At 42.4% G+C, this 14,410-nt stretch overlaps 1 protein-coding gene across 3 annotated transcripts in view; it reads left to right on the forward strand.

Moving 5' to 3' along the window:
* Positions 1 to 3,856: 3,856 nt before the first annotated feature.
* Positions 3,857 to 14,410, forward strand: part of WDR44 (WD repeat domain 44) — a 29,401-nt gene continuing 18,847 nt past the window's right edge. For 2 of the 3 annotated variants that reach the window (XM_049827775.1, XM_049827777.1), the window contains exons 1-3: positions 4,308 to 6,532; positions 10,742 to 10,775; positions 14,099 to 14,173. In XM_049827775.1, coding sequence (XP_049683732.1) covers positions 6,447 to 6,532; positions 10,742 to 10,775; positions 14,099 to 14,173 — 195 coding nt within the window. In that variant the 5' untranslated portion in view covers positions 4,308 to 6,446. Of the gene's footprint in view, positions 4,013 to 4,307; positions 6,533 to 10,741; positions 10,776 to 14,098; positions 14,174 to 14,410 lie in introns of those variants that run through there. The other variant, XM_049827776.1, reaches the window with a different exon arrangement.

A 14,410-nucleotide genomic window follows, 5' to 3' on the forward strand; every position in this document is an offset into this window, starting at 1 on the left:
GCGTGACGGCTGCAGTGGCAGATGCCAGGGGAAGCTGCCCAAGCGACGGCCGTGAGTCAGCAGCGGTTTGCAGCACTGGGAAGGAGCAGTTCTCACAAAGTGAACCAGAAATCATGATTTACATCAATAGGCTGTCAAACGAGTTGGCAAAGAGAGATGCTCCTGCGTGGTGCTCAAGGTATGCAGCTTTTCCTGTTTTCCTGCTCCTCTTAGACCAGCACAGGCTTGGTGTGCAGGACTTCAAACCAGAGGGAATCATGGTCTTTTATGTGACCACTGATGCCATTCCCAAGCCACATCACAGCTTCACATAGCTGTCACCTGTGGTCATCTTTGTCTCTCCTACTCTCACCAAACTCCGTATCCCAGGGCAGCATGGTCACACAGAGAAGCATCTCCAAGTCCTGGGATGAGATGCAGGAGACCTTGGTGCAATTCTTCGTTCAGCCACTTGTTTTGGTTTTGACTTTGACTCACCTCTCCCCCTGGCTGATGCAGGACCAGCAGTTCTTCCAGCACAGCTCCCTCTTGCCTCTCCCTGCGCCCAGGGCTGCACCGCTGGCTATGCTGCAGGAGGGAACCAGCTCCAAGTTCTCTCTAAACATATTTCTTGCCCTTATTTTTTTAATGCAACGATAAAATATAATTTTGCTTTAAGAGCTTATGTCCCTAGGTGACCAGATGAATCAGGAGACTGGTAACATTTTGCAGAGGCTGCAAATCTACCCTATATCTGTCTGTGGTGAATATATTATGATTTAGTGGGAGCAAGACTTATCTGCCAACATCAGCACTGCTAGCAAATGAGCTAGGAAACAACTGAGAGGGACTCCAGTGCTTTCTGGGCCTCTGAACTAGAAAAGCAGCAGCACCCTCACTTAAGCAGACACAACCCTTTATGCTAGAAGTCAGTCTGGCAGTGGCAAAAGACTGGGAAACTTCCACATGTCAGCAGTGATTTTGGTAGGATGGTCCTGCTGACACCACAGGGTGCTCGGGACAAGCTGACATGTGAGCTCTGATTCACCGGAGTCCTTGGGGGAAGTCTGCGTCTAAGCCAAAGAAGATACAAACTATCATCACCTAGTCAGGAGCGGAGTGGGCATGTAGGACCTTCAGTGACCAGGCACAGGGCTCAGCCATGGGGTACTGGGGAAGCACTGGGACCAGTCTGTGCTCACTTGGGTGTGAAATGCATAGACTATCTGTTGAGCAGTACACAGAAGCCAGAAAGTAATTCAAGTAATTCAGTCCTTTATGATTTTATGTTAGGAAATCCTGGCAAATGTACTATCCGCTATGCTAAAGAGTCTGCCATTCATAAGGATTTTTACCTATGATTTCCTCTTCTTCCTCACATGGGTTTGGCTTTTGGGACAACTGGCCCAGGGGCGATGTTGGATATAAGTCTGTGGATTTAACAGCCCAGTCCTTACAGAGCCAGCCATTACAGTCCCTGCAAGCCAAAGCGTGCTGCTTCCATGGCAAGGTGAGACGAGCCCTTGCTAGTGCTCACTGCCACCCCGGTGCTCGTCCCTGCCTGCAGCCTGGGAAATGGCAGTGCCAACCCTGGGGAGAAAACACCCGGGCCATTTGTAAACACTAGGTATAATCTATATCTTTTGTCTCTGGAAACTTTGTCCCGGTTACACCCAATTGTCCTTTTGCCGATCTCTACAAGCAGCAAAGATAACAGCATTCAGCCCTGGCCAGACTCTGCAAAGCCCCAGCAACACCCTGCAGAGTCAGGAGCCAGCGTAACCCCCCCCCCCCCCCAGCACCTGCCAGCCAGCAATAACATCTTCTCGTTCAGGCTAAGTCTTGGCCAGTGGGTCTCCTGATGCTCACATGAGACCTTCATAGCCAATATTGTATGTCTTGATGGACAAAGACAGGTTGGGCTGTGTCACGGTGGGGCCGCGGTTATATCCCTCCTGGTCTGGGGGCTCTACCAGCCTCTGAGAGGCCACTCCGATGTAAAAGGCAAGTGGGTTTGGAGTGGGAAGGTCAAGATCACTGCAGTTAAGCTGAATTTTAATCACCATGTAGACCCGACTAAATGCCAGAATTGGGCTTTTATTTGAATGTTCCTCAATTCTGCAACTACGTAATTTCCTCTGCCTAATAAAACATGAAGTTGTGCAGCTGCCCTCAGTTACTGGCAAACTGATACACAATTCAAGATGCTTCTCAAGACCATTTTTTTCCCAGTTTCTAGAGCCGTCTGCCTTTCTAGCTAAGGTTACATCATTGTTGTCTTTAATAATTTAGAGACCATCCTACTTACTCTAATGCAATCGTCGTGTTTGGCTGTCAGTTAGAGCAAGAACAGTGAGCAATGAATTACAAATCAGTAATTTTCTGTACTACTTATTTGCCCAAATTCTTCGGGATTAAGAGCTTAAGTTGTACGCTGGGCTCATGTTTCCTTATTTTTAAGAGGAATCAGAAGGATTGCTCATGCGTTTCCAATTTGTCTCCTTCCTGTCGTCCCAGCCCTTCTGCTGGTTTGGCTGAGAAGCTTCATGATTTTTTAAGGGAACAGGAGGACGTGGCCCCCACACCACACGCATGTGCAAGGGCAGGTGCGCGTGTGTGTGCCTGCATATGCACAAACACCTCTGTCGACCGATTTGACAATGGTAGCTGTCTCATATATATTAAACTTTTACCTGTTTTACAAAAATAAGTGCATAGATAGAGAGCTTTGGGAAATGCTGTGCTTGTTAGAAGTCAGAGAAGACTCAGAACAAGAGCTGTAACCCAGCTAAGGGTGCCAGAGAGGAAGAGGGACGGGAGGTCAACACCGAGAATGTCGAGGGAAGCCTAAAGTTACAATCAGCCTGTCATTGTCACACATACTGATGAAGGAATACTGCTTTGGCTCAGAAGCAGGTACTTGTTGCCATGCAGATATTAAAAGGAAAAGCACTTTGGGTTTCAAAGGGAAGCCTCTCTCCTCCGTGAGTTATTGCTGTCTGATCATTCATAATTTGATGGCAGAAGAAAATTGACTGTAAGATCACATGGCAATTTATTGGAAGCAAAATACAAGGAAAAGCAAATAAGGAACCATATAATTTAATTCCCGCTACCGGTTCATTACAGAAGTTAATGGGAAAAAAAAAAATCCTTTAAAAATTTCTTAGCAATTCATCTAATAGAGTATCCTGATTTTCTTGCCATCTGATTCCCCCTATGGCCAGGCTGATGGGGAAAAAAAAAAATCAGACTCCGTCCTTTCTTCTCTTCCACTGCGTTTTTGCTTGCCTTTATTAACCAAGTGTTTTGACAGCGTTTAAGAGCGGGGGTAAATATTTGCGTCAGATTTATGGACCTCGGTTAGCGCGTCACCTGAAAGGTCGCAGTCAGCGCGCTTTCGCTCCGGCAACAGCCTTGAAAAGAGCAATCGTGAGACAAGCAGAAAAACCGGGCCGAGTGCTGCGGGGCCACCGCCGCCCCGTCCGCCACGGCCAGCGGGCGGGCACCTCCGTCACCCCCATCTCCCACGCGTGAGGGGTGCAGGGGTGCGCGGCGCTGCGCGGGGTGCGCGGCGCTGCACGTGGAGCCCCGGCGCCGCGCGCGCCGGCTGCTCCGCGAGGGGGCGCCGCGGAGTGGGGGGGGGGGGGGGAGGGGGCGAAACACACCCACCCACGCGGCGAGGCCGCCCCTTGCCCTGACGTCACGCGGCGTGGGGCCGCCTCGGCCGCCGCGGGCGCCGGACCCCTCCCTCCCCTCTCCGCTCGCACTTCCGCCCGGCAGGGGGCGGGGCCGGCGCCGGTCTCGCGAGAGCCGCGCGCGGCCCCCGCCCGGCCGCCTGAGCCCGTCTTGCCCTGAGGTGGCGGCGGCCGCCCTGCCCTGCGCTGCGTTGCCGGCGGCTGGGCCCGGCCCCGTGCGGCTCGGCTCGGCTCGGCCCGGCCCGGCCCGGCGCCGTCATGGCCTCCGACAGCGACACCGAGGAGTTCTACGATGCGCCCGAGGACGTGCACCTGGCGGGCGCCTCCCCCGCGCCGTGAGTCCGGCGCGGCCGCCGCCCTGCCCTCCCTCCCTCCCTCCCTCCCCTCCCTCAGCGCGGCCCTGAGGGGAGGCGGCCGCCCCCGACCGCCACGGCCGTTGGGGCGCTCCTGGGGGGAGGGAGTGGGGGGCTGCCCCGAGCCCTGCGTCCCCCCGCCTGCAGGCACAGGGCTCCGCGCCCGGGGAGCGAGGTGCTCGGCCGCCCCGGGCGCGGGCAGGCGGGGCTGCGCTCGGCGGTGGGTTGGTTGAGCGAGTGGCAAGCCCGAAAGTCAAGAGGGTGCGAAGAAATCGAGCAGTTCTCGATGTACTTAGTGCGGATGGCAGTAGCCGTTGTCTCGATGAGATCATATCTGCCTTCCTTGGGCAGGCAATATGTAGTTTTTAGAAAAGACGTGCGGAGGTGAAATCGGGACCGGCAGAACCAATCCCTGAAACACGATGACAGGTTTTCTGAGGGAAAAAAAGAAGAGAGCGAGCTTCTTCAGCAACAGGCTAACTGTTGCTGCGTGTAAAACAACTTCTAGTGTGCTCTGTCATTTGCTTTTAATGGTGTTGCTTTGATGCTTCTTGTATTTAGCCTGCGCATGGTTCTGTGTAGTGAAGTTTTAACCGCATTTTATAATGTAGATTCCTAGTGCTGTTACCTCAAAGCTAACTGTGTCACCATATTGTTGATGTCAGCCAAATACGCTCCCTCTTTTTAAATTGTAAATATCTCTTTCCGGTTGTGTGCTAAACAGGTTATGGCTTGTATCAGTTCTGTTTTTCACGTAGTCTGTACCAAACCTCTCCATTATTTGACCTTGTAGGATGAGGTTTCTTGTCGCTTGTTCAAAGAGCAGTAAGATGTAGATTGTGGGATCCATCTACCTGAAGCTTTAATAATTGACTAAGGGCTTGTTTTAATTTGCGTGTCAGTGGTCACTGGATGCCTAGAACAAAGGAAAGACTAGATCTTTTCTCCTCACCCACACGTCCTGTATCAAAGCTTTTCTGAACTTGGCTTTTTACGTAGCCTGGTGAAAAGCACAACTTAGCATACAGTTCCGCAAGATGTGGTAAGACAAATTAATAGTGCTTGTGCTGAAATGAGGTTTTGCTCCAACTGCTTACCTTGTTCTGGCACTAGTGATCATTAAACTCTTCTTTCACTTGCTTTAACTCAAAGTAATTGAAAACAGCTGAAAATGAGAAACAGCAAAAAATAGTCAATAAGTTAAAACAGCTGGAACCTGACAGGGTGGGGACAAGAGAAGGTGAAGGCATGGGATTTGTGTGGCTAGAAGCCACAAGCAGGAAGGGGGAACCAGACCTTTTGGTAGAAGCGAGCCACTAAATCTGGCCCAACTGCACATCCTACCTTTGATTTGATACAGATAATGCCGTATGTCCTGACTTTGCAGGTTTTGCCCACCTGTATCTAAGGAGAACTTGATAATATGAAGCCACTCACTAGAAATTAAAATGGAAGCTGCTTTTAGCTTTTATATTGCTTTTCCATAGCCTGTAAGGATTCATCATTGACTCAAGTCAATAGAATTCTGTCAGCTTGAGTCAAGTAAGGAGGTGATCTCAGAGGGCTTAGTTTGCAATACAGATACTGAATCTGTAATTCAGACTGCTGTTGAATCTGTGCTAATAGTATGGAGAGTATTTTCTCTAAATAAGCTTTGAGATTTCTTAAGAGCTAATTTCACATTTATATTGGACACTTCTTGGAAGCAGGCTTGTAGATTGTAGTTTTGAGACCCATGCATGTGTAATGGCATTGAATTGGGACCCACAAAAAAAATATCAAAACCTTGTTGTGGGAGAAAGGGCAACTGAAAACAAGGGCATATTGCCCTCTGCAGTTTGAGGCATTTCCTTGTGCTTTCAGTGTTATGATGATGAGCAAAAACACTTGGGAATCCTTTTTGGCAGCATATGCTATAGCCAGTTTTTAGCAAAGTGGTGTGATATATTTGCCCCCATTAAAAATGTGGGTTTTGTAGCTTCCTCCCCCCCGGTCCCAAGTTCCGTGTGGGGAGGTTTAATAACTGCTGATATAAAAATTCTGAAAGTGGTAACAACTGTTTATGTAAACCTGCTGACTTTTATGCTATTTATTTGTTTTATTAATTGTCTCATGTGATGTGCAAGAGTGGAATTTTCAAGGTGGATGTTGGCTCCCAATTCCTACTGTCAATCAATAGGTACTGATTCTTAACCCCCTCCCCCCACCCAACGAAAGCACCATATCTGCATCCTCAAGTACATATATAACTGGTGCCCTTTAAGAATTAATCAGAAAAAATTACAGAACTTGTTAAAAAATGTTTCTTTCAGGTGACAATGGGCTGAGGTAGCTCTCCTGGATTGATGACTTCCGTAAGGTGAAGTGTGTTTAAACCAGGTGTTTGGAGACTTGTATCCCCTCCGGCTAGGCCTGTATGCTTCACTTCTGCTGTAGATCTTGCCTTTTACGTGTAATTCTACTTCTGACAGAACATGTGGAGAGTGTCCATCTGTTAGATAAGTAGGTCCCAAACAATGTCGGTTTCTATATGCTTTTCTATATCCTTGAGAAAAGATCTAGGTGCCTTTGTGGACTGGTCAGTGAAGGCATCTATTTGTTGTATAGTTAGAGGAGTGGAGAGGGAGAGGTAGTGTGACAGAAGATGCCCTTATTTAACCTCTGTCACTCTGCTTTCAAAAGATTATAACCACAGAATAGATTTAGAAAAAGAGCCTGAAATTTCGAGGCATGAACTGTCCCATGAAGTAGAATGTCAGTTTTGAGAGAAGGACAATATGAAGGCACACTTGTTTGGATGCAGGCATGTGACAGACCCTCTTATATTTTATTTTTAAGAAAAGTGCTCTACCTGCTCTGAAATCAAGAACTGCCAAACCTAATAGTTTGAACATCATGCCTAACAGTAAGAGGCAAGTTTGTTTCTAGTGCACTCGTATGCTAAAAATTATGAGAAACCAAACAAAAGGCACTGGATTCAAGAGTTGGTGTAGATAATGGGAAATGTCCTCTGGTACCTTAATTTGTATTACTGCATTCTAACTTAAGTAGTCCTGTCTTTTTGAAGTTGCTTTGATGCTTTTCCTGAAGAATCTAGTTTTCTTCTGGGTAGGAAGCTAGATAATGTTAAGTTGTGCCCTGTTGACACATGGCACGTGCTTAGTACAACTTTTTTGTTCATGTGTATTTTAGCCAACATGCAAAACCTGTCTTGGCAGCAAACAGGTGGTGTGAAGTGTTAGTTATGTTGCTGTAGTGACTTGCAGCACTGCAGACAAGTTTCTGTGTTCTGAGTTAGCTGAAGTTCCGGGACGCTTTCCAAGGGCAGCCCAAACAGTGCATTGCAGTAATGAATCCTTGTGGTTTTGAAGGTGTGGACTGCCACAATGAGCTGCAGCAAGAATAATGGTAGCTTCCAGGCCAGCCATAGGTTAGAGGGAGGAAAACATCGTGTGCCTCTGCAAGCTGAAGGACAGCAGTAAATACAGTTATGGGATGGTTGTTGAACCTGTATGTTCTGTACAGTGTACTGCTACTATATATACACTTTAAACCTCTTTCCATCTGCCTGTTATCACACCTGCTCTGTAACAATGTACATCCTCCCAGGAAAGCAGGCAGTGTGCAGTGGGGTTCTGGGATTTGGCCAAAGCCAGTCATTCAAGTCATTGTGTTTTGTTTTGTTTTTTTTAAAGGCTAAATGTTTTGTTTTCTGTCACAAAACTTAGCAACAACATGTTGAAAATGTGAAGCTTAGTTCGAATAGGTACTAGGCTGGAGCTACCCGAGAATGGGAATGGCAGCTTCCTAGAGTCTGGCTAGTATTAGGATGAATTTGACAGCTGAATAAAATAATAATTAAAAAAAATTCTTCAGGAGTTTATTTGACTTTCAGATAAACTTTGGCTTCTGGTTATATTTGTGCAGGTGAAATGGGATTTTTCTTTGAATTTTGTTTAATCTGTGTAGATAACCTTGAGCCCCTCCTTTGTTAAACTGGTGTTACAGTGGTATCATGTAAGAAAACTTAAGTTAGAAATATTTTATGTGAAATGCAGTCTACAAGATCTATTGTTATAAATTTTTAAATCCCACTATTTACTAAACAATCATACTAGACAACAAAATTAGCCTTATGTTTTCTGTGGCATGTCAGTCTTCATGTTCTGCCTGATAACCCTGTAAACCTACAGATCTTTCAAAGCAAAATCAATGTTTGATCATTGGATTGATCTTCATAAAGACCTTTTCAGACACTTTTTCACCATACATACTTTTTAAAAAATGCAAGCATTTCAGATACTGTGTCCATAAAACTAGTGGCCTTGAAGCAAAACTGAGGAGTGGAGAAAGCTGATGACTTCAGGTGGTTGGGAAGGCAAGACGATTCCAGAGTAATGTTGAACAACAAGAGATTTAAGTTACCAAACTTATTCTGTGACTGACTTTGTCTTTATTGCTTATGTGCTATTACATTTATAACTAATCATGACTAAGGGAGTGATGGTGCTTGTAAAGACATAGTTCAAATAATCTCAGGCAAGCTACTAAACTTACTTGGCTATATTACAAACTGATCCAAAAGCGGTGTTATTGCCAAATAGTTGTGGAAGCTTTGCAGTGGTTTAAAAGCATGTAATTTCAATGATAAAACTTCACCTTAATGTAAGACATATACGTGTGCTGTATCAAGCTATCAGCACTGTTATATTCTACAACTCCTAGCTCTGTAACCTTTATCACTTGACCAGCTTTTTCCCAAGGTATTTGAATAAAGCATGAGAGTGGGAAATAACATCTGTTTTAGTTTGAGTGCCGATTTTCCACAAAACTAATTAGCTAAAGAAGACTGAAAGGGTAGCAATGTCTTTTGAAACTCATATTTTGTGTTACCAATGGAGGAATGGTTTGCCTGTACCAGAAATGACCTGCTAATTGGTGGGAAGTGTCACAATAGAAAACTAAAATATCTATTTGCAGTTGAGGGATTTGTATTTTGTTTAGGTCGTAACGTCTAAGCAGTGCCTTGTACGACAGGACCCTACACCTTGCTGAAGCCTAGGCATTAATGATGCAATTATAAATATATTTCATTGTTAAAGTCATCTTGCGGACTTAATGGACTGGCACACGTTTCTGCCACTATTTATAAGGAAATCCAAGAGTTGATACTGGAGCTGAAAACATTTAAGTAATCAGAAATTCAACACAGGCTGTGACCTTTCCCAGCAATATATTTTGGTAGACTAAAGATGTGTTTGTTTTTGAGGTCAAAATACTGATTTTGCTCTTTTTTTGCAAAAGGAGGAGGATTATGCCTCAAAATAGTGTTACAGATATTGTGCATCTTAAGTGTCAATATCTGGACAGAAGCATCTAGGTTTAAGGTGTTAAATTAGTTACAAATGATACAGTCTTTATACACCAATCCACTGTACTTCCTTGTGTACTTACCTCTGCTGGATAAATGTGATCTTTTCTTTTTATGATGAAATGCTTTCAGACAGTAAAGAGAACTGAAATTCTTAAATAAGAAATGGAAATAGTTTTCTTTTTGAGAAGGTAGTATCCCTTAAAACCATCATTTTGGAGGCAGGAGGGGCAAATTAGACAGAGATTTCTATATTTGTCCATGTTGCTTGGTACAAGGTGATACTCAAAGCTGTCGAGTGTCACTGACCTTGGTAGCCAGCTGGGATGCTTGTACAATCCAGGTTGTAGTTAATTTGGTAGTAAGCTTTTAAGGAAGTATTCTGTAACTTGGTCTCTGCTTGTGACTGACAAACTAATAGAAACGTAGAACACCCCAGATTGGAAAGGGGCCTTGAAAGATCAGCTGGCCCAATGTTTCAACTTCTTTATATATGAGTAAGGTCCTGTAGTCAGAGTAAGCAGTGTGAGTCAATATTTAAATGTCTTCTAGAATTCTGAAATTCTTGTGGAAAATGTAAGTTCAGGATATAGTAAGACTTGACTGTTCACTGATTGAATTGAGTGGTGACCTGAAGAGAAGTAATTAGTTGATACCATTCCCCTAAGATATCCTGTTCTTTCATGTAATTAGTGAAATGAGAGGTTATGTGGATGCTAATGCAAATTCACTGCTTCAGAGTATGCATTTTGGCAAGTAGTGCAAAACTAGTTCCCTCCTGTTACAATGTAAATACTTATATTTATACTAAGTGTCATGATTAGAAACAAGACCTTGCCTTTATTAGGGAGGCTGAAGGACAGAATGGCTACAATAGTGTTGACTCTACAGATTATGGTTCGGGTGCTTGAAGTGCAAGATGCTAGAGCATTTGTAATTCTGCTTTGTGACTTTTGGTTTCTTTGATGTCCACCCTGTGCTCCTGGTACATGCCGATTTTAAATTCTCTGTAATGCAAAGTGTTTTTAAATGTGTACTTGGAATAGCATCAGTTTATTGGAAAAGGGTGATAGAAATATGATTTCTAGAAGATTCTGTTGAGAAACTTTCAGGGATTGTAGAAGCTGTGGCTCTGTGCATTGTAAACAGTTGGGCACTTGGAGCCTCTTATGTAAAGGAATGCTATGAGAAACATTGACTTTCTTGCTTGTCTGAAGTATCAAGTATACATTCACCTTAAAGGAAGACTGTACTATAGGCTGTTTAATATGAAGCTTACTGTCAAGAGATTTTCTTTTTTTCTTTGAGCTCTGCCTAAGTCTGTCTTCTCTTTATAACAGGTCACCGACAAAAGTTGGATCCCATGTATTAAAGGTGAGTTTCTTCTTAAAATCAATTACATGTTTGTTGATGAACACAGTATTGAGCATTTCTCCCTAAAGTAAATGAGCTACGGTAGCCCTAACATCTGCACAGACAGGAAATTATAGGCTTTCCGTGTTGTAAGTAGCAATTGTTGTGCTTATGTCTCTTGAAGTTCCAACTCTACTTTTATTTAGGGTATGTTAACATGTCTTGAAGCTAATTTTATTCTGAAATGTATATGTGCAATTTAATTGCGCTCTACTTAATTACTAGACTACCCTCTTTCAAGTGATTTGTGAGTAGTAAGCAAGTCTCTGCAGCACTTGGTTTTTGGTCTTGAATTATGTGAAATAGTTGACTTTGCTCTCCTCCGTCTTCAAAATAAGAAAAAAATCTTAGTGTTTGTACTTCAAAAGCCTCCCCTCTAGGTTATTTGAAGATAAAACACTATATTTAGCTTAATGAGACAGCATTGCCACTTCCCACGCAGGTAATTGGTATGCTGCATCTGTGCATAGTGACAGTGCAGCTGACTCTGGCACACATTAACAGGTGAGAAGTTGGAACCTTGTACAAATAACACATTTCCTGGTCTCAAAAGGGCCAAAGGTGATGCTATGCAACACTTTTAGAGTAAAGAAGGCTTGACATTTTGTCTGTAAAGTGTTGGAAAATCATAGTGAAGATAGTGTTTCTGATTTGTCAGCAGTACTCTGCTCTGAATCAATAATCTTTTTAGAGAGATGCCATATCTTATGGTATCTCTTATGGAACAGAGACTTATCCCCTATTTTGTGTTCTGTTTAATGTCCCTTTAATTAAGTATTACATGTGTAAGCCTTTCAGATAATGTTGCTCTATCATTGTGATTAAACCCAGTGCAATCAATGAATTTTAAAGCTAACGTCTCGACTGAATTATTAGCTATGAAGGTTTGTATGTTGTTTGTAGGGTTTTTTTTATTTTTTAAAGTATCTTCCTAAGTCACTTGTTCAAAACCAAGTTTTTGAAGGTGGAAAAAGTAGTTGCTTCTCTGCTTGATACTCTATCAGTTTAGTGAACGTGTGACTAATGGTATAGTTTGTCTAGGAATGTGTAAGAAATATTTCCTAAGTCCAAAGTTTAACAGGTGTGTGAGTTTAATGTCAACAAAATTAGAAATTAATATAATGGGCTTCTGTAGACACTGATTACACTTAAGCATTTGAGTCATGGTAGCTTTGAAGATAGATTTTAGTGATAAAGCAAAGTAGAACTTGCATTTAGATTAGAAAAACTTTGTGGAAGGAGTGGAGAGGGAGGAAGAATTTTTCTATAATTTCAGCTGTCTCTGCATGATATGCCTTTTCTTGAGGTCAGAACTCTCAAAGATGGGTGTCTAAAAGAGTTGTGTATTTTTTTAAAACATATTGTAGTATGTTAGTATTCCATAAAGGTTCTGTTTGACTAGCGAAGTGTTAAGAAATTTCTCCTTAGACTTTTTAAAAATATTTGTACTAGGTAGTCACTCTAAATCTTGTCAAGGTCCAAAAAAATAGGGGAAGGTCTTCTAAAATAACTGTTTAATAAGGAGATTAGGTATCTTGTGCATATCCAAAGCTGTATAAGCAGAATTAGATTAACAGCCTAACAAAAATAGTTTATAATGGTAACAGCTAGCTTTTGGGGGCTTTAATATTGTGGGTAGACAGTTGGGGACAGTTGAGACTGCTGACCTCAACAGAAGAGAGTTTTGTATCTGTAGGCAGGAGGGAGGAGTAGAACAGCAGTTCTATATCTCAGCTCGGGGAATCAGTTGAGATGTGCTTGTTTTTTCGTAGCATTTTGAGCTAGGTAACTTAATTCTTTGAGCAGTTGTGAGGAGTTTGTCTCTTGTGAGACAAATACAGGCTTTTATCTGCGGCTTTGGTCACCAAATAGGCTGTGCAGGATTGTCAAACAGTGGAACAAGTTGCATGGAGATGATGTGCAGTCTCCATCCTTGGATATAGTCAAAACCTGCCTGACTGGACGCATCTTTGAGCAACCTTTTCTAGTTGGCTCTGCTTTGAGGACTACAGGATCTCCACAGGTCCCTTCCAACCTCAAGGATTCTATCAGATTCCCCTTCAGATATTGGTAATACGTATGCTTATAGGCAATGTGATCAATAGTTCATGTAAAATAGAAGGCATATGATGAAGTTCCAAATAGAGCATACTAACTGAGGTTAAAGCAGGCTTCTGGTTATACCTTCTGTGGTATAAACTAGTTGCTTTTCTGAACCTAAGATTTTTCAAGAATTGATGAATATGTTCACTCACAACTAACATATTTTCAGTCCTGTTTTAAGACTTTGTATGGAATATCCATACCTAACATGCCCAAAGTGCAATCTAAAATTCTACTATTCCTAGGGCTGCCTATCCTAAGTATGATTTATTTAAATTTTTTTTAAAAAACTAAATAAGACTTAAAACTGTTACAAAGATTTACTACATTATTTCAGCACACAAGGCCACCTTTATTGAATTGCTTTTATTAATTCTTTGTTTGGTAGGATGTGCCAAAGTGTTGATGCTCTTTGCGCATCTTGAAACCATACTTCCTAAATTGCAAGCTGACTTCACATCAGTAGTATAATATCCTGATAGTGTTGATTATACATATATACAGAATGAATAGTATGCTCAGCTTTGAATATTCATGCAGTCTTTCATCGAAATGTTCTGAAAATGTTCTTGGTTTTTGTTTAAATCCTGTCATTTCATTTGTTCTGCTGCAGATTGTTTAGATTTCAGAAAGATCTGCATGCAGATAACTGATGGCAAAAATAGACAATGTGCACTAGGAATAATTGTAGAACATAAGATTCCATGTCAGAGCCTCAGAGGCATATTTGTGACGGCTTGATAGATCTGCCTGACTTAACCTGGAAATTTCTAAAAAACTTGTAGTTGTAATACAGTTCTTGCATCCTTTCCCACAACCCGATAAAGAACAGAATATTTTAATATGGATTTTCCTTGCTGCAGATTATTAAATGTGTATGTTTCTCTAAACTTCATGCTACTTTAATTTTTATTTTATTTTAGTTGAGGCTGAAACCTTTTAAAAGATAACTATCTTTTCTGTTCAATAGTACGCAGGCTTTCTGTACGGTTGTGTGAAATATTCTTGTGTACTGTGTATTACTGTTTAAACATCTATCTAACAGCAGTAATGTGTAAAAATGTAGCAGAATTCTTGTTCTTTACACAAATTATATAGCTGATGCAGCTATATTTTTGTTAGATCAGCTTACTGAAGGACTTAGTACCATCATCACGGTATCTACCATCTTTTTTTCATAGGATGTGGACAGCAAGCTACAAAAAGCTGGAAATGAAACCTTTGTACAAGAAATGAAACAAGATGATTCAAAAGAGGTTAGTTAAATATTGCTTTGCACTTCCAGCATCACACTAGAAATATTAAATAAATCAATAACCAGTCTTTGTCCTGAAACTAACATAGGTTAGGATTTGTTGTTAATGTTAGTAAAGTGTCCATCTAAAGGGCAAATATCAAACTAAGTGTTCTAAAAACATGTTTAGGATTCACCAGTTTTGAATTATTTGTGTAATTTACAGGATCATATTTAGCAGTGCATGAGAACTCTGAAG

Source organism: Accipiter gentilis, chromosome 24 (assembly GCF_929443795.1).
Source record: "Accipiter gentilis chromosome 24, bAccGen1.1, whole genome shotgun sequence".
Classification (NCBI taxonomy): Eukaryota; Metazoa; Chordata; class Aves; order Accipitriformes; family Accipitridae; genus Astur; species Astur gentilis.